Source organism: Dryas octopetala, chromosome 4, assembly GCF_963921425.1.
Source record: "Dryas octopetala chromosome 4, drDryOcto1.1, whole genome shotgun sequence".
Taxonomy (NCBI): Eukaryota; Viridiplantae; Streptophyta; class Magnoliopsida; order Rosales; family Rosaceae; genus Dryas; species Dryas octopetala.
In genome coordinates this window covers 15047941-15069008 of record NC_141369.1, presented here as the reverse complement: position 1 = coordinate 15069008, position 21068 = coordinate 15047941, and the positions used below count along the sequence as shown (strand labels likewise).

At 38.0% G+C, this 21068-nt stretch overlaps 2 protein-coding genes across 3 annotated transcripts in view; one reads left to right on the top strand and one right to left on the bottom strand.

Annotated features, from left to right (window-relative positions):
* LOC147287196 (uncharacterized) overlaps window positions 1-15545 on the bottom strand; it is a 35744-nt gene extending 20199 nt beyond the window's left edge. The window contains exons 1-2 of one of the 2 annotated variants that reach the window (XM_086242261.1): window positions 15397-15545; window positions 13925-14709 (exon numbers count right to left, since the gene is read on the bottom strand). In XM_086242261.1, the coding sequence (XP_086098387.1) occupies window positions 14057-14709; window positions 15397-15538 (795 nt within the window). In that variant the 5' untranslated portion in view covers window positions 15539-15545 and the 3' untranslated portion in view covers window positions 13925-14056. Of the gene's footprint in view, window positions 1-13924; window positions 14710-15396 lie in introns of those variants that run through there. The other variant, XM_086242260.1, reaches the window with a different exon arrangement.
* Window positions 15546-18036: 2491 nt separating this feature from the next.
* On the top strand, window positions 18037-19221 carry OFP14 (ovate family protein 14). Its single transcript, XM_086242271.1, has one exon. The coding sequence runs from the start codon at window positions 18192-18194 to the stop codon at window positions 19071-19073; it is 882 nt and encodes a 293-aa protein (XP_086098397.1). The 5' UTR covers window positions 18037-18191; the 3' UTR covers window positions 19074-19221.
* The last annotated feature ends 1847 nt before the right edge of the window (window positions 19222-21068 follow it).

Below are 21068 nucleotides of genomic sequence, written 5' to 3'. Positions count from 1 at the left end.
ACAATGACTGCCGCCTCTCGTGTGACATTCTAGCATCGAGTTCACATTTATCCATACAGCAAGTGCAATCAAAATTAAACATAAAGATAAATATATAGAATATTGCATAGCTAAAACAAAAATAGTATATATTGCATATATTGTTTTGCAAGTTGCAAATCAACTATAATTAAGCTCAAAGGTCACAAATCACCGACCGGAAAATTGAATATAATTGAAAGATGTATAGAAAATAATTAAAGAAATAATTACTCTGTACTACACTTTACTTATTGTTTGTAACATGTAATACACATATTTAAAATATTTAACAATCAGGTCACTTTGAGAGTGGATTGGTTACTCATTTCTTAGTATCAGTTTGGTATAGGCTTTTTATCTTAGCCATCCAAGCAATCCAATGGTTGCTAATTTTTTAATTTTTTCAAAACTCTCTTAAACTCTCTCATGTATCTCTCTCTCCCTCATTTATGAAATTTACCTTCTCTTTCATCACTCTCTTTCTCTCTCCCCAAGCACTCTCTCTCTGTTCTCTCTTGCTCTCCTCGCTGCAACTTTCCTCGACGGCGTGTGTGTCCATCCGGCCATGGATGGCGACGAGAGAACCACCCCTGAGTTCCTCTCTCTTCCCTCTTCATCCATGTGAGCTCAGAACACCCAGCAACCCCCAGACCCGATCGGAGCCCCGATGTTGACTTTGATCTCGGCCTTGTCGCAACGTTGCCGAAGAACAAGCCAAGTTCATCACTATAACAACGCCTAGAAAGTTATTGGGGAAGCCAACTCCACCCTCATGCCTTCCTTATCAGTAATAGGTTCTTGATTTTTTTTCGTTTACTTCAGTTTCTAGAACTGCAAGTGAACTGAAACTGCAGAAATTGTAATTTCTGGAACTGCAGAAATTGTAATTTCTGGAACTGCAAATGAACTGAAACTGCAGTTTATTAGAGTTGCAGACTTGCAGTTGTAGTTACTAACTGCAAGTGAAACTACAGTTTATTGGAGTTGCGGACTTGCAGTTTCAGTTTTTCGTTTTTTGGTGATGCGTTGATGCTGGTATTTTGGAAGGTGCCCGCATGCTATGTTTTTGTTATGTCTATTTTCGAATGGTATTTTGGAATCTAGTGGTGGTGGTGTGGTGTTCGCAAATGAAGAATGAGTTTGTGGTAGTTGGTCCGCAAATGAAGAATGAGGCTTTAGGTGGTTTTGGTTAATAAAATTAGATGTAAATACCTGTATATTAACGGACTCATAATTAAACCCCAATTGTCAACTTTAAATTGCTCTTTAACTTAAACCCCATTTGACCAATATATCCCGGCCAATCAAATTGCTTGATTTTTATTTTATTATTTTTAATTTTTTCTGAGAACATGTTGACTGATCCACTCATGCTCAAGCGTGCAAGTTGTTGATAAATCAGTAATTGAAGGCTAGGGTAGAAAACAGATTAACCTTAATTGTACTATTCAATTTATTTCTATAATTGAATACATTTTTTTTATGTTATTTGCTAATCAACTGTAATTAAGCTCAAAGGTGCAAATCACCAACAAAAAAAATAGAGTATGAAAGATCTATAGAAAAGAATTAAGAGAGCAAATTTGCTCACCACCTTAACTTGGTGGTGACCATCACCACCTCTCAATAACTATGACACGTGTATTAAGAAGTAACCATGGTTAATAAATGAATTGTGTTATATTTATAATAAAAAGCTAATTTACAATAAAAAGAAAAAAAAAAACCCTCCACCTACCCACGAGTCCCCTCAACCCAGCAGCCCTTCTACAGGTTTGACACCGATGACCTCCCACCGCCGGCGTCGGTAAAAACTCGTAATAGTCACCCCCAACCCAATCCACAGCAACCTAGCCCCCTCCCTCTCCATCTTTCCGACAGCAAATAAAATTATACTCATCTCCTCTCTGTCAAGCCAGTCCCTTCTTTTCCTTCCAAACATATTTTGTCATCTCCTTTTTCTCTCACGGAGAAGCCCAAAAAGGAAGAACAAAATATGCTCACCACACCCAACTGAACTCTCTCTCTCTCTCTCTCTCCAAACAAAATGAAAATCAAACACTCAAAGGAGCTCTTTTCTTCTTCTTTCATGGCAGAAAAGAAGGAAAAACTGCAACCTGCAACAAAGTTGCTTGTGACATCTTTCCTTTTTGGTCTGTGAAAAAATCTTTAGATACTAGAAAATACGCATTTTAGTTTACCAAAAGAAATTTACCCATTTTTCCTCCTTTCCTTTTCTACAGACCCATACCCTAATATATATTGCACAACATGCTTGTGTGTTATAGGGTTTAGGGGCAGAGGCAAGCAAAACAAAACCCAGGCAGAGGCAGGCGATCGAATTATTTATGCACCAGTGAGAAACCCAGGCAATGGAGGAAGGGGAGGGGTTGGGGACTGCCGGACTAGCAAAAGAGGTGGGACAAATGGACAAGGAAAGGTGAAAGGACTTCTGAAAATTGTATGGACTAGAGTGCTTATATTAAAAAGTTAAATAAAAATATTAAAAAATGCATTAAATGTGAAAGTTCAACTTTAGTTAAATGGACACATGGCATCTTTAAAAAAGGGTGGTGATCATCAATACACAACATTGTAATTGTTTGAACTTTTTGAAATTTTTGTTGAGTCTTCTAAAACTATTTGTCAGGTTTGAACGCCATCAATATAATTTGAAATTTTTGTCGAGTCTTCTAAAACTATTTGTCAGGTTTGAACGCCATCAATACACAACATTGTAATTGTTGAACGTTGATTAATAATATGGAACATTTTCTTGAAAATAATAATTATACGAATTACTTATGAAATATTAATATACTAATGCAAAAACTGATACACATAATTAAGAATGTTCAACAAAAACAACCTTAAAAAATGGAAAAATATGATTGTAATTGTTGCCGGATGTCCAAGCGCCTAAATTATTTTGTCAAAAAAACTCTTGCAGGGGAGTTTTTCAACAGTTTCTATAAATTTTAATCAAATTATTATCTCCTTTTTCTGCAATTAGCTATGATAATGATCTTTTACTGAAATTTCAAGAATGTATTAATTCATCTTCTTCTTGTCATGTTCCTCTAGAATTAGCAATTGGCCCCCTCTTACCTAATCTTTGCTTGGACTCTCCAAAGAAATTATAAGGACTCTACAGTCAATATATATCCTTGTAAGTAATAATTAAATAGAAGCAACATTGATGATGATTCTGAAAGCAAATTAAGTTAAATCTTGACAGTAGGGGATATGTATGAATTTAGTGTGGTAATTACTATGTTGAAAAGGATTAATTTCCTTAATTTTGTTTTTCTTAGCTAGCTAGCTAGGGTGGGGTGCTTGATAATGTTTGCTTGAACTTTTTCTCGTATAAAATGGCAATCAACCTCAATATGCTTAGTCCGTTCATGAAAAACAGGATTGGATGCGATGTGAATGGCGGCTTGATTATCACACATAAGTTTCATAGGAAGAGAGAAACTGACTCCCAAATCTTTGAGGAGATACTGAAGCCAGACTAACTCACTTGTAACAGATGCCATGGCCCTATATTCGGCTTCAGCGCTGGAGCGAGCAACCACAGTTTGTTTTTTGCTTTTCCAGGTAACGAGATTGCCGCCAACAAAAGTACAGAACCCAGAAGTGGACTTTCGATTAATGGGATCCCCTGCCCAATCTGCATCACAGTATCCCATGATCTGAGAGTGTCCATGAGGAGCCATTACAATGCCTTGACCAGGGGAACCTTTCAAATAGCGAAGGATCCTTTTAACTGCTGTCCAGTGGTGTGACTTGGGTGAGTGCATGAATTGACTGACCTGACTCACAGCAAACGTGATGTCAGGACGAGTGATAGTGAGATAAATCAACCTACCCACTATTCTTTGATATTTGCTGATGTCGGTTAGAGGTTCTCCATCCAAGTCGAGTTTACCTTTACTTGTAACAGGATTGGACATGGGTTTGACATCAAGCATGCCGATTTCTTTGAGAAGATCCAAGACATATTTTCTTTGGTTTAAAAACAAGCCTTTGGTGGAGGAAACAACTTCAATGCCAAGAAAGTACTTGAGAGTACCCAAGTCTTTGATGGAAAATTGTTGAGAGAGAGATGACTTTAGTTGGGCAATAGCAGTTCCACTGCTTCCAGTGATAATGAGATCGTCAACGTAAATGAGAACAACCACAATTCCTGAAGAGCTTTGCTTAATGAACAGGGACGAATCAGCACCACTACGTTTGAATCTTGTGCCTTCGAGAACAGAACTTAGCTTAGCATACCAAGCACGGGGGGACTGCTTCAGACCATAGAGAGCTTTGTGGAGCTTGCACACCATACCAGTCGGAGCTGTGTGGATGTACCCGGGGGGAATGGTCATAAAAACTTCTTCCTCTAGTTCACCATGTAAGAACGCGTTTTTTACGTCCATTTGATGTAGAGGCCAATTGTAATTGACAGCCACAGATAAGAGCACACGAACAGAGTTCATTTTGGCAACAGGGGCGAAGGTTTCCTTATAATCCACCCCATAGGTTTGGGTAAATCCTTTAGCTACCAGTCGTGCCTTATGTCGCTCTATGGTTCCATCGCAATTGAACTTTGTTTTGTAGACCCAACGGCATCCAACTGGTCTCTTATCCTTTGGAAGTGGGACAATGGTCCAAGTTTTATTGTCTTCAAGTGCTTGGAGCTCTTCTTGCATTGCTTTACGCCAAATGGGTTGTTTATTAGCTTCATGGAAACTGGTTGGCTCTGTGATCTTTGAGATACAACTAACAAATGCAACATGTGAGGGTGAGAAATTATTATAAGAGAGATAATTGTCAATAGGATACCTGGAGACTTGATAGGTGACAAAGTCTTTGAGCCTTGTTGACTCTTGACGAGTTCTATTGGATCTTCTAGGAGCTGCAGAGGGAGGTGTAGGTACAGGTTGATGGGAAGCAATTGAATTGGTGTCTATGGCTTCCAATTCGCTAGTAGCAGGATGTGTAGGCAGAGGGCAGTCATCTACAATGGGTAGTGGAATTTGATCAAATAAATTCTCCCCCTGAAGATGTGTCTCTTGTTGAGTTCCAAAGAAAGGTTTGGTTTCGTCGAAAGAGACATCCCGAGAGATAAGGATCTTCTGAGTTAAGGGATTATAGCACTTATACCCTTTTTTTGTGGAGGAGTACCCAAGGAACGCACATGAGGTAGCTCGAGGTTCCAACTTGTCTCGGTGAACAGCTTGAATATGCACAAAGCATTGACAGCCAAACACACGTAAATGAGACAAGTTCAATCGTCTGCTTTTAATAACTTCAAGTGGAGATCTGAAGTTGAGGACACGACTAGGTAATCTGTTGATTAAGTAGGTGGCAGCGAGGACACCTTGTGACCAAAACTTCTTGGGAACGTGCATTTGGAACAAGAGAGACCTTGTTTTTTCAAGTAGATCACGATTTTTTCTCTCTGCCACTCCATTCTGCTGAGGGGTGCCTACACAACTTGTTTCATGTAAAATGCCATGTTCAGATAAAAACTCAATGAAATTGTTGGACAAAAATTCGGTGCCATTATCTGACCTTAGAACTTTGACATGGGAATTGAATTGGGTAACAACCATGCTACAAAAATCTTTGAAACAAGACAAAGTTTCATTTTTTGATTTTAAGAGATAAAGCCAGGTAGTACGAGAACAATCATCCACAAATATAACAAAATATTTGAAACCATCATGAGAATCAATAGGGGCTGGTCCCCATAAATCAGAATGTATTAAATCAAATGGTTTCTTAGCTCTAGAAACAGATGACACAAACGGTAATCTAGTTTGTTTAGAATAATGACAAATGTCACACTTAAAAAAGCTAGAATTAAAAGAAGGAAACAAAGATTTGAGCACACGGGTAGATGGATGGCCCAAACGTTGATGCCACAAGTTATCAGTTGCTGAGGCAGAGGCTTGAAGTACCCTGGGCTGATTGATTGGTTGCCTTACCAAGTACAGCCCATTGGAATAAACTCCCTCACCAATCTTCTTCTTGGTCATTCGATCCTGAAAGACCACAGAATGTGAAGAGAAAATAGCATCACAGTTTAAAGCATTGGTTAGTTTGCCCACTGATAACAACTGAAAAGGAAATGAAGGTACGTAGAGTGCATCAGATAAAACATTTAAACCAAGTGGATTAAATTTTCCATAGCCAAGAACAGGTACAGAACAACCATTGGCAACGGATACAGACTGATTCTTATCAGCATGTTGAAGATTTTGGAGACCCTGCTTGTTGTTAGTCATGTGGTCTGTTGCTCCCGAGTCTACAATTCAGATATCAGAAAGAGCATTATGGGACAAAGATGAAAAAGCATGAAAAGTACCTGGAGCAAGAGAAGTCGATGGACAATCAGAATTGGATTTCTCATTTCTACCCATTTGTTGGAGCAGTTGAGTGAGTTGATTGATTAAAGCAGAAGATGAGGAATTTCGGGTGGTAGTTTCATCTGAAGCAAGATTAGCTGTAAACTTTGGTGGACCTTTGCTATCTGTAGTAGACTTTAAAAAATTTCTATTGTCCTTGTTGAATTGGCGTTTCAAGTGTGGATAAAGAATCCAGCATCTGTCCTTAGTGTGTCGTGCTTGTCCACAGTGTTCACATGAGACAGGACTTCGTTTCCCCTTGAAGTCTTTGAAATTCTTATTTTCTGATTGTTGCTTCTCAGTCACAAAGGCTTTTGATTCTGATAACTCAGACATAGATTTTACTAGAGGATTCATGGTCTTTTTCCTCACTTCTTCTCGTTGAATAGTAGTACAAATATTGGAGAGAGTAGGAAGTTCAATACTCATGAGAATATGCTTACGTAGATCTTCATACTCGGAATCCAGGCTGGCCAAAACTTGAAAAATCTTATCTTCTTCTGCACGTTTTAGAAGAGTTGTGTTATCTGTGGTGTGAGGTCGGTATAGTGCTAGCTCATTCCACATGCCTTTTAGCTTTCCCAGATGTTCAACGAAGGTTTTCCCACCTTGAGTAAGGCTTGCAATTTCTTTCTGAAGTTGGAAGATGCGAGCTGCGTTGTTTTGATGGCCATACATTTCTTTGACAGATTCCCAGAGAAGTTGAGCAGATTCAGAATAGCTGAATATTTCGGCAATCTGTGGTTCCATGGAATTAAGCATCCATGACATGACCAGTTGGTCTTTACAAAGCCACTCTTCAAATTTTGGATCTTCAGCTTCTGGAGCAGTGATTTTTCCATTGATATAGCCAAGTTTTGATCTTCCTCCCAAAGCCAAAGTAATAGCTCTAGACCAAGGAATGTAGTTCAGGCCATTCAGTAAAACAGAGCAAAGTCTGAGACTTGGATTGGACTCTGGTTCAGACAAACCCAAAGTAAATGATGATGAAGGAGAGGGTACATATACGTTTAAACCCAAGGGCGACCCAAAGGGGTGTTTCTCTTGTTCTTCCCCCATGTAAGAAGAGTAAGAAAAAAAATGCGGAATGGTTAAGGAGCTTAGTGCTCTGATACCATGAAGAAAAGATTAAGCTGTTAAGCTTAACAGGAAGACAAAAGGATTTGGTGGTTCAGCTGGAAGAAAACCAAGCCTACATCCACATAGAGACACTTAATCTCATTAACATTGTGAAGACAGCATTCTGCTATCTTGGTACAAATAAGGGGCTGGGAACAGCACCCAACGAACAAATATTAAATGCCTCAAAGGGCTACAATAGCCTAATAACAGTAAACAGGCCTTTCTGGCTACTCGAGGAAAGAATAGGAACAACCACTCATTTATTAATCCAACAGTTACCTAGCTACGTACATTATAATAATACATGCAGCAGGTGTATATATTACTATATGTTTGCAGTACATTTGTATTGAAGAACCTACTACTGTTTTTGGACACAACTGATACAATTATTTTTCATATCATATGGTTGGAACGGTGGAACCCGCCCCCGAAAATCCCCGTGGGGACCCGCCCCGATTAAGCGGGTATGGTAATACCATCCCCATCCCCGCCCCGCCCCGTATACCCGTTTAATAAAAATATTATATTACATAATTATATTTTAATTTATTTTCTTAATTTTTATTGCATATCTTTAAAATTTAATAGTGTTCTCTTTATGATTTAGTATTATTGTAATATAATATGATGAATTTTAATGTATTTCATCTATTATATTATATATTTATATTAATTTGATATGTTATTAATAAAAAAAATTATTTTTTTGAAAATAATAAGGGCCCCGAATACCCCCGATGGGGACCCGATTACCCGGCGGGGCGGGTATGGTATTGGCAAACCCGCCCCGAACCCGCCCCGTTGCCATCCCTGGGTGGAACCTACAAATTTACGAACGTATTAAATTCTTTTTTTTTTGGTACAGAAAGGTATTAAATTCTTTGGTATGGTGGACCAGTACGTATCACCAACTATTTAATGCACGTAGAGAAAAAGTAGATATAAGCATGCACGTGCTAGATAGTTGAATGAATGCAACATTCTCGATCACTTTTGGCCGGTGCCTAGTGGCCGGGTCACTTTTTGAATGGATGCAACATTCTCGATCACTCACTCAATGCCATGTTTTTAATTCATCTCATAAATCAAGTTTCTTTTCTCACATTCAAAATGGTCAACCCAAAATTCAAAATATACGGAATCTATATGTATGTATATCAGGCCTCAACTACATCTATGCAATGTGGAGTTAATTACACTTACACCCCTTGAGGTTTATCGACTTTTCACATACACCCCCTGGGGTTTCAATAATTACACATACACCCCCTGAGGTTTTAAAACTGTTACATATAACCCCCTATAGTGAGACGAAAATGATGATAAATTATGCAAAAAAGCATGCTAAATGATTAAATAGCCTAATAAGATTATTTAAGGTATAAGGTCCAACCTGAATACAAATATTTTCTTTTTTATTTATTTATTTATTTTTCTTGTAGGGGGTTATATGCAACAGTTTTAAAACCTCAGGGGGTGTATGTGTAATTATTGAAACCCCAGGGGGTGTATGTGAAAAGCCGATAAACCTCAGGGGGTGTAAGTGTAATTAACTCATGCAATGTGGCACATCTATCAGCTGTCTACATCCAAAATCAATCTTGACCCTCAGTTTGAAATCGACAACAAAACTTGGAAATAAGGGTGTTCTGCCCGGCCCGAGTCGGAGCGATGAAAGAGAGTGGATAAATTAATTAGAATTATGATAGGTTAAAGGTTTGATCCTTTTTAGGTTTGGTGGTGAAAAAAGAGGATTATTATTTCTTAATATTTAAAAAGGGGTATTATAGAGTAGATGAAAAATTAGGACACGGGATGAAAATAGTAGCACTCAAATTTTATAGCCAAAATAATGCCCAATTCAATTATAGCCCACTACCAGTCCTATAAACAGCCTACTATCCCAATTCATTTGCAGCCATAGCCCACCTAAGTTTTTAATCCCAGCTCCGCCACTGAAGCCAATCAATATAAATATTTCAAAAGTGTGCTAACTAATAAAACAGTTTACTTGCTAGAAAGTCTGATATATATATATATATATATATAATGTGTTGTAACTATCAATATTTTGGATCATTCTTATTATAACGTGTGGTGTGAAATTGATTAGAAGATTTCTCTGGCAAAACTAGATATATATGATAAATAGTTAGTCGGCTGAAATCTCAATTTTGTTTTGCTTTTGTTGTGTGTAACTTTAGTTTTTGTCGGCAGCTTTAGTAGTTGCATGCTGAATAGGGGTGGGCACGGGACCCGGGGGGGCTAACCTTATCCCGTCTCACGCTTTGGGTTCAGGATCGGTACGGGACGGGGTGGGCGTTTTGGAGCTCTAGTACCGTATCGTCCTGGACCAAACCAGTTTGATACGGGTTCAGTACCAACCCAGTCCTGGACGAAAAGAAGAAAAGAAGAAAAATAGATGGCTGGGTGGCTGGGCAAGTGGCCGGACGGCTAGGTGGGTGACTGGGCTGGGTCGCGCGCGGGCTGGAGGTGGTTGGGTGGCTCGAATTTGAGGTGGCTAGGTGGCTAGGTGGCTGGGGTGGCTGGCCTGGTGCTGGTCGCTTGAGAGAGAGAGAGAGAGAGAGAGAGAGATGGAGAAAGTGAGAAGGAAGAGAGTGGCTGGGGTGGCTGGCCTGGTGCTGGTCGCTAGAAAGAGAAATGGAGGAAGATGCAGTGGTGCGATGCAAGGGGGAGAGGGGCTGGTTGTAATGTCCTAAAAAATAATAATAATAATAATAATAAATAGATAAATAAACATTTGGCTACATTTCTAATGTTTAGGCTTTAGCCCAATTTTCTACAACATACAAAGCCCAACTTGAAAAAAAAAAAAAAAAAAAAAAAAAAAAAAAAAAAAAAAAGGAAGAAGGGATAACAACCAACGCCATCAGCCTTCTCAAATTAGAACACCTAAGCCTTGATCAAGGGTGATGATTCCTTTAGAGGGATGAGTCCTTATCTAAATAATGATTAGGTTCATCTCCTCTTAACTGAAAAACATAAGCCAATTAGACTATAAAGTATGCTTAATAATACTCTTGAGTAACAAAACTGAACAGAGGAAAAGAAGAGAGTGAGAGAGAGAGGAAGAGAAAGAGAAGAGAGAGAGAGAGAGAGAGAGAGAGAGAGAGAGAGAGAGAGAGAGAGAGTGAGTGAGTGAGTGAACTGGAAAGGGACAGAAAGGGGAGGGAAGAAAATTGAGAAGGTTAGAGTTCAAAGTTAAACTCCATCCTTCTTGGTTGTTTAGACTTTATTTAAATAATTGAACTAACATCTTTTAGTCTCTGTTTTTTTCTTTTTACTGTAGGAATCACAAATTTTAGCCTCTTTTTAACTCCAAATGACAGGAAGGAAGGTGAGCTGAAGGAACCTTGGGTGTCCTTAGCAATTTTCTTTTAAAACTTTTATTTTTTAAATTTTGTTTATACCTCTTTGTTTAATATTGTTAAACTAAAAATAGGTCATTTATAACCTTATTATAGCCATAAGAATAGGTTTTGAGGGTTGAAAATGAAAGAAAATGAAAAACCAAGAAAAATGAAAAATCTGGAAATATTTCCAGAAAATTCGCATGTTCGTATGGCCTCCTTCGAGCCTTATAACTTGAGTTGTAACCGTCCATTTTTCATATTCTTTATATGGTTGTAAAGAGGGGATGTAGAGCTTTAAAACAAGTATAAGTTTGCTCTATTTAGTGAAGTTTTGATAGGTCAAAAGTCGAGTAAAAAATGAGATAAAAAAACTGGAAAATTTGGAAAACAGGGGCTGTTTTAAAGAGACGATGAACAGTGACCGGCCAGCCACCCCACTCGCACCGCCGGCGCGTGGTGGCACGTGCGACTGTTTCCGACGACCGTTTTCGCCCAATTATCACCCTCCTAACTCTATTTTTCGATACGAATCTATTGGTACAAGTTTCGCGTCAATCCGACACCTCTAAGTTATAGTGTGAGTTACACTCTCCTTAAAAAGAGAGTGAAATACATTTAAATTTAATTAAGTTATATCTAAACTATATTTTTAAACTTTTTAGACCCGAACACATAGGAACGGACCAAGAAGGAACTTGTGCTCAAGAAATTAAGGTAGGGTCTCTATTTCCCCAATGATTGGACTATATTACAATTAATCTTTGTGTCATGTTGTGTGATTTATTTTCTTGTGATAATTTATCTTTATTACTTGTGATGTTATTTCTTCATTAAATGTATCAAGTGCATTATATTTGTGAATAAGCTTTTATTATTAATCTTGTGTGTGCACTGTGAAATTCCTAAGTCTGTGATACACTCAAATTGCGTAAGGTTAAATTATTATGCATGTACTATTTAATTTCTCTATACATGCATTAATGTTTATCTTTACATGCATAATCACAAGTGCATAAAGAAAGTGTGATTGTGAACAAGGTTAAGAAAATGATTAATTGAGACACCAAGAAGAGAGAGAGATGAACTTGGTGGTCTCGTGATTTATTAGAGATACCATGGAGAAAGGGAGATGTACCTGGTGATCTCATGATTTGTGGAAGAATTATTGAAGAAAAAGTGGAATTAATTATATTCAAAATATTTGGGCTTAAGGGACGGACGGGTGTTGGCTCATACTTGGGACATTCGGGGCCACAGTGGAAGGATGCACGGTATGGGACGTGTAGGCCTGTTTGTTTTGGGTATGTGTCAACGGGAATGGTTAAGGAGTGAGTACACACATTCTCATTGCACATAATTGAAATCATTATTTGTATTTTTTTTCTTTTACTGAGACATTGATTAAATGTGAGAACTGGCCATGAGGGATCACTATACCCTACTGAGCCTTAAAAGCTCACACCCTAATAGATCGTGCAGGTGATGGAAATATGACCAATGATGTGGAATACCCAAGGGAAATTTAGAGAATTTGCTGGAGTACTATGTTTTGTTTGGTTACCAATACATTGTAATATATAAAAAGATGAACATCTAGTATGGTACTCTTGGAATAGTAGTTTGTTAAATAAAGTATTTTTTTTATTTTCACTTTACTTAGTTTCTTCAATTATTTTATATTCTTTTCTTTTCTTTTTTTTTCTTTTCTTTTCTTTTCATGTCTTAATTATAGAAATAATTTTATTAATCTGCGATTTAAAACGTAAGTCATGCTTCACTCCTAGATATTAGATTTTATTCAGGATTGGGGTGTGACACTGGTGCAATGGTGCGATGGGAGAGGGAGAGAGGCTGCTAGCCTGCCAGGCTGGTGCGAATGTGCTGGCGTAGGCCGCGCAGTGGTGTGATGCGAGGGGGAGCTAGGCTGGTGCGATGGCGACAGCGACGGCTTCTGTGATGCGAAGTTGGGACTCAGTCACTTAGGGAGAGTGCTGGACGTTGCCGTTGGGAGAGGGTTGGGTTAAACTTTGAAGTCTGTTCAGAAATTAGGAATTTGGGATTAGACATTTACTCATTTAGGCCATTTGGGAGTCACGGGCCTCACAGGTGTGGGCTGGATTTTTGGGTGAAAGTTAAAAAATGAATTGGGCTTAGTGTTATTTAGGCCCATTAAATGAAATAAATAAATTTTTAATTAAATTTTAATTAATCGGTACGGGACGAGACCATCCCGGTATTGAACCTTCAGGACCGATCCCATCTCGTTTGAGATCGGTACGGGATTTGAAAACAGTAAAACGGAATGAGACTAAACGATACGGAATAGCACGGAACGGTATGATTTCGATATTTTTAATCTTAATGCCCACCCCCTAATGCTGAAAGGGTCAGAGAGTTATATACATATAGATAAAGCCGAACAATGGGACAGTACTCCTAAGTCCTATCATTTTCAACACCCATGCCTTTTGGCGTTATGCTGTTGAATTGGTGTGCCAAACACATTTAATGACTCAGCAGCTCCCTGCCAAGCTAAACGTGAAGAAGGGCAAAGCATATTCCGCCTAACCAGACATGGGGGAAAGTGAAAACGGGTGTGGGCTGCATTTGGGCCTGGAAGTGGGCTGTACATGGGGCTGAGGTTGGGCCCAAGCTAGCCAACTGAATCCTTAGGTAAATTACCTCAACTTCTAAGGCTGCAGGTTCCATCCCTAGGTAAAACAATTTGAGTGAAGGAGAGGATTGATGAGCTAGTGTGAAAGATGATCATTTACAAATTTCAGAAGCCATAATCACAAGTTAGGAAACTATAGGAAGCTTTTTCCTGTATATTAATTAACACTAAATGGGATACTCATTGACAATTAATTGTATAAGATGTGATCAAGAAGTAAAAAGGCAATATCAAAAACCCCATTATAGTGTTAGCACACAATGTAAGGTTCTGATTCTCAAAAGATAGCAATAAAAGTGCACAAATAACATGATGCATGCCATCAAATTTGCAAGACCATGCATAATAGAATTGAAAAGAAAATTGTTTCTAATTGGCATAGTTTGGCTAAAATATTGAGTGGAATGATATACAAGGAGCTGGATATATATACCTGAGATGAAGAACCAAATTAATTAAGGCTACACCAGAGAAAGGCCACAAATGACAACTACTGCATAAACACTGAAATCTATGAAAACACCTCTAATTGCCTGGTAAACCACCAAACCCCTCTCCAAAAGCTTCACTGCTGAAACCCAATTTTGTCCCCCATGATCTTGAGGCCTCACTCTAATTTCTTCCTCTGCAGCCTCCTCTCCTCCACTCTCAAAGTAGATGAATCGTGCCAACACGATCGTTACATCAGTTAATAGGATGATGTAAACAGGCCTTGAGGCCACAATACTCTCTGAGTTAACCAAGTTCATTCCTAACAGTGCATAATCAACATAAGACAACACCACCAAGAATGATACTATGAGAGCACACAAAATGCGCGTGTTCTCAGATCCTACTATGCAGGAGTTCAATCTTTTCGAAGAGAAAATTGTGGTCCTCCTTCTATGCCTGTGTGTAGGTTCTGTATGATGATCAATATTTGGTGCCTTTTCAGCTATTGATGTGTCCAACAATGGTTGATTTTTGGTGTTGTTATCCAAACCCAATTGGGGTTGCATAGTGTTTGTAGTTGTGTCACATTTGCAAGACTCAAGTTCATCTTGGGTTTCAGTTTCAAAATTGTTTTGCCTTAAAACTTCATTGCTAACTTCATGTAATGCCTTTAATGTAGAACCTGCAGGGGGTATCAATATCATAACCCTCAGTAACCAGAAGCAAATTAACCAGAGAAAAACTGATAAGAACACCACTCAATCTATGTATATCAAAATAATCACAAATCATTTTCTTAATGTTAAATATACATAGGGCCCAATTTTAATAGTTCATCTAACTAGGCTCCAAAAACCGCAGGGGTCGGCCCTAGTGCAAACTTAGAGCATGTTTGGGAGTGCTTTTATAAAAATTTTTGTCAGAAATACAAGTACTTATATGCACTTCCTGACAAAGCTATCAGGTGTTTCTCAAGGAAACATTCAGAAATACTACGAAATGTTTTTAGAATCCAAAAAGCATTTTTAGTTGTTTCTACCATGCGGGCTACCAAAAACACTTTTGACCATCTAAACCATCTGTTTAAAGTTTTAAACATTATAAAAGCACTGCCAAACATCTCTTATTAGCATATAATCTCATTTTTTAGGCCTAAGTCGTAGGGAATACAGAGCATGTATGCATCCATATGTAACAGCAAAAAAAAAAAAAAAAAATTTAAAGTATCTGAAACTGCTGTATTTAATTTCATTGAAACCAAAATAATTAACATGAATCATATGATTTCTCACAAACCATGAACGATATATCAACAACATGAAGGGATTGAATTTAATAACAAAATGGAATGGTAGATAAAATGTTGTACCAATGACGTGAACATGACGTGGTGGCAATGGTGGCGGTGGAGGCAGGAGAGATTGGATTCGGCCGGTGATGAGAGCCATTCGCTCCGACCCCCTCTCTGCAATTCTTCTTCTTCTTTCTTCTCTCGCGGTGTTCGTTGCCATCTCTCGATCGTCCTCTCTCTGTTAATTTCTCTCTTTGTCTATCAAAATTGGAAGTGTTGTGTACGTCAGGTATTTCCGTTGAAGATCCAAGTGGCTGGATTTTTACGACGTCGTTTAGTTGGTCAGAGACACGAAAATATCAAGCTCATTAAAAAAAAAAAAAAGTAAAAAAGGATTATGTCACACACCGCAATCAGCTTGAACAGAGAGAAAAAAAAAACATTTTAGCAACTTGAATCTTATGGTTTAAAATGATGAGATTTGAAGTGATAGTTTTGTAAGGTGATTTGTTTGATTAATTTATTTAATTGTGGTATTTCTAAACATCGATCTTTGTTTTGTGGAGATAGGTGCTTTGGTATCACCATGTGTACTAAAGATAGGTTCATATGTACTTTTGGTATTCAACATTTGTACATTTAGTATTCATTATTTGTACCTTTGGTATTTACTATTTGTACCTTTGGTATGTACCATTCATATCATAGGTTAGATGTGGCAATATTTGACATGGCACATGATAATACTATATGAACCCGACACGAAGTTAGCGGGTTAAGGATGAACATTCTTGACACGAATACGATTATAACACGATAAACTAAACATGAATAATAAACGGGTCGAGTTAGTATCAGATATATATAATACGATTATAACACGATAAACAGTTTTAACTAGTATTATATGAAGAAAATGAGTAACTTTTATCATTTTTTTAAATTTATTGTATGACTCATTATATAATTAAAGAATTTTTTTTAATGGTTTTGTTAGTATTATAAATAGAATTTTGTTTTATAAGTATTGCATAAGTGATAGCTTGATTAAAAAAAAAAATTAGGTTTCTAGTGTATATATTGTTGGGCTCTTTAAGTCTGAAGCATGCAATCCGCTAAGCCTTCCCGAAACAACGTCATGCAAAGCTAATATGATGGCTACATAAAATGAGTTGAGAAATTGTGTAGTGGATGTTGCTGGCCCTTTAAAGTCTGAATCATGCAATTTACTAAGCCTTCTCAAACCATTTCGACATATTATCACGTGATATAATAAATTTACATATTATAATATAAGAGTATGTTATTAATACTATACTCTATAAGACTCTACAAGTATAAATATGTCGCTCACTCATATTATAACCTGTGAATTGATTATACAACGTGACCGATATATTGATTATGGAAAAAACTTATTTATCTTCATATTGTAGTGATGTGGCATTTCTTGAAGAGAGAGATAGAGACAAAAAATAAGTGAGAGTGAGAGAAGAGAGAGATAGTGAAAGAGGGGGAAATACCATGTGGTATCACATGGAGAGATAGATAAGTTTTTCTCATCGACTATACATAATAATTTTTCAACCTTACGGAGTATTTTGATATTTTAATTAGCCTACGTATTCAAATGAAACGAGTCCCAAATTATTCAAAGTCCACATAAATGATTTCAGCGCGCTAAGAATATTTTAAATGGATGTAGCTAGAAGCCTAGAACGGAACTTGTATTTTATGTAAAACACATAATTCGTATAAAGAAACAGTTTAATAAAAATGTTAAAGACAACGTAACATAATGAATCCAAGCACCTTTCAAAAATAATCATTTTCATCTGTTATAATCTTGAAAATATTTTAATTTAAAAAGAAGAAACATGATATTTTTGTCTTATATTGATGCTTTAGATTAGAAATGCTAGCTTAATCTTAGCCAATAGATAGAGCAATGTCGCTATTTATGGTTTAAGCAAGTCAAGATTTTTATTTTTATTTTTAATTTCTTTTGGATATATAGTGGGCGGGGAAGTCCAAGGTTGAGCAAATGAAGGCTGGATACACTTGCACCTGAATCATTGGGGATAATTGTCAAAGCACACAGTATACTGATGTAGCAGAGGCCAGCTAGGAGTGTTGAACAGAGACAAAATGAATTTACTTGCAAGCTGGAAAAACCAAGACTAGTTGACAGAAAATTCCAGCACTCTATCACGAAAAACTTCAGGTGTGAAATATTATAGACCAAAAAGAAAAGTTCAAATAACAAAGATAACATCTTTAGGAAAAAAAATATATGTTTGTGAAGGATATATTAATTACATTAATTAGTATTTTCAAACAAAAGGAAACAGTTATCAATTCTCGAAATTTAAATTAGTTGACTTATAAAGTAATTAAATCAATCCCCAACTTATTACCGGCCATTCAATAGAAACTCCAGCCAATGACATTAATATCTCACATAAACCCCTCAAATAAAAATCAATGGCATGCCATCTTTAGATTCAGCACCAATGGTCTGAGGTACATATTTATTATTTTTAAGAAAACCCCATTACTTTGCTTCCAAAACAATCCTAATTAAAAAGTTCTCATATTATATATATCTCCTTTATATGCAAAATTTTCAGAAATGGTCAAAATCTTGGAGCAATAGTCAAGTAATACATCCTCCTCCAATCAATTTTTATACATTTTGATTCCCCAAAATCTGAAAAATTCCCATCTAATTTAATGCCATTAAAGAACGTTTTTCAAAAACAATTGTATCTCTATGTTACTTTCCTTGCTTGTTTATTTATAAACTACTCCACCCCCAAGTTTTCTGTTACTCAGTCAAACCCATCAAACCAAACAAAGAGGTTTGAAAGAAAATGCCCAAGAAACTCCAGAAGTGTCTTCAAGACTACCTCTCCAAGATAAAGAAACCACCCCCACAAATCTTATTGCCCTCTACAAAATGGATCCGCTCAGGCTGTAAGCACCCCAAAACCCTATCGTTTGCCATCGATCGCGAACCAAACGAGGCCCAAAACGACGACGATGCAGCAACACTCTCTGACATCGATGAGTTTCTCTTCGAAAATTTCAGGTCACTTTATTTGAGAGATGGCGAAGATGACAATGAGGATGAAGATGAAAAAAGGAGTAAAGAACGTCAACTTCGTTCTGCCCCGTGTTTGAAAGAAGATCGTTCTTCTGAAGCCTTTTGGGATACAACTCCACACCTAAAAAAAGTTCGACCTTCTGATCATCTTAATGAAAATGACCAAAACCCTGGAGGGGTTTTGTTCGAATCGCCTCGATTCAACATCGATCCGCCGGCCATGGATCTTTGCAGCTCCAACAGGTTCTTTGTGACCCCTGGCCGGCTGTCGAGCTCGGTCATGGAGGAGGCTCGGACGAGCACGACAGTGACGTCCGAGGACGGAGTGGGGTTGAGCTCGATATTGTCAACTCCAACCCTAAACGAGTCTGCAACAACAACAACACAATGTTCAAGCAGCATGGGTGGTGATGATGATCATGTCACGCTTCCCAACGACTGCATCGCGGTTTTAACGTACTCTCCGAGCCCGTACGATGATTTCAGGCGCTCCATGCACGAGATGGTCGAAGCCCGGCTGCGAAATCAAGCCAAGGTGGATTGGAATTTCATGGAGGAGCTTTTGTTTTGTTATTTGAACCTGAATGAGAAAAAGTCTTACAGGTTCATACTGAGTGCCTTTGCTGATTTGGTTGTGGATTTGCGTTAGATTAATTCAGACAGATCAGGAAACTTTTGAAATTCGAGACAAAAAGGAGGAGGAAAGTGAATGCCCAGTAACGTACAAAAAAGGAGGGTCATGGATTTCAGCAAAGAAAGAACATCAAGATTGGTGTGGCACAAAATTAATTAATTCTGGGTTTTATTCTCGGTAGTCCTCACATGCACTATTATATATGCTAATTGTATTATAAATTTATAATTAGTATGAGATGATGTAATTTGCAAGAAATTAATCAAACTATCAAACACTTTGTTTATTGTTTAATTAAGTTTTGTGGTTTTGTGGTTTTTGGTGAGATTTCTATGGATATTTCGATAAGGTATTGTCTATTGCATGTTCCCCGGTGCTCGGATATATAGGACCTTTTTTTGTTTTTTCCGCACCACATTATTCTAGCATATGGTGATATATAGTATGATGGACCAATGATATATAGGAGGCACCGAGGCAACATATAGTATTTAATTTTTTTTTTCTTTCGTTCTAAAAATATAGTATCTATATTAGCCTGAAGTTTATAGAACTTGAAAATGTTCAAATTTGAGAATGCAACATGATATTTACATTAAATATTATAATAAATTATTCATAAATCAAGTTTTTGAAAGATTTTTAACTACAAATCCAGCCAATTTAAAAATTAAGTTTCAGCCCAATGATTTGTCCGTATACGCGCAGGTGGAGATGAAAAAATTCACTACCAAGCGCTCGGTAACTTGCTGAGGCCTCAGCACGTCGAGCGCTTGGTAACTTGGCGAGAGATCTACGGATGCATCTGCATCTGCATCTGCACATTTTTAGGTTGCAAATGTATCTTTTTATGTTGCAGATGTTTTTTTTAGATTGCAGATGCATCTTTTTAGCTTGCAGATAACATATTTTAGGTTGTAAATGCATGTTTTAGCTTGCAGATTCACGCTGATGCATCTGCCGAACGCTCGGTGGACAGTTTGGGTTTCTGCTTAAATTTTTAACCGGCTAGGGTTTGACTTAACTTTCTTTCTCATTTTGGACTTCTAATTAAAGGACCCTAAATATTAAAGGCGGAAACTATTCTAATCACCTTAAATTGTTGAGTTGAGCATCCTAAAATAATTTTCACATTGTTCTTATTTTACCCCTATGCAAACAACCCAGACAACAACAAAAAAAAAAAATGCAACCAACCCAGTTGACCACCACCCCAGCTGCCGTCGGCAAGGTCGTCGGCGATCCAAACCTCATGCCTCTTCTCATCTCTCTCTTCTTTCTTTCTTCTCACTCTCTTCCCTATCTCTAAACCATAGTCAAACGCCAACACCATCGCACCCAACACCACTACTCTCAACCTAGCCTACCACCAACCAACCTAGCCCACCATCACCCCCAAACACTGCTGGCAAGGTCGCCGACAGTCCAAACCCCTACCTTTTCTCCTCTCTCTCTCTCTCTCTCTCCCCCCTCTATCTTCTCTATTTCTCTCTTCCCTCTCTCCAAACCCCAGCCAAACCGGCCCCCAACACCACCGATTCAACTGCACCCAACACCACCACACTTAACCGCCATCGCACCCAATAGATCGGAGAGAGGAAAGAGAGAGAAAGGAAGAGGGGAAGGAGAGAGATAGAAAGAGATAGATAGAGAGAGATAAGAGAGAGAGAGAAGGAGAGAGAGAGAGAGAGAGAGAGAGAGAGAGAGAGAGAGAGAGAGAGAGATGAGAGGAGGTGTCACGAGCTACCGGCGACCTTGCCGGCAAAGGTTGGGGGTGGTGGTGGGGTTGAGAGTGTGGGTTGGGAGGGGGGGTGGTGGCTGTGTCTGTGTGCCTGTGTTGGTGGGGAGAGCTTTTTTTGTTTTTTTCTTTAATTGGTCTAAAGGTAAAATTGGAATAAACTCTAAAATAATATTGAGGGTGGTCAACTCAGTCATTTTAAGTGGTCAAAATAGCCCCCGCCAATATTAAATAGAAAAATCCTTGAGGTTAGCCGAAGTGGTGGGTGGATG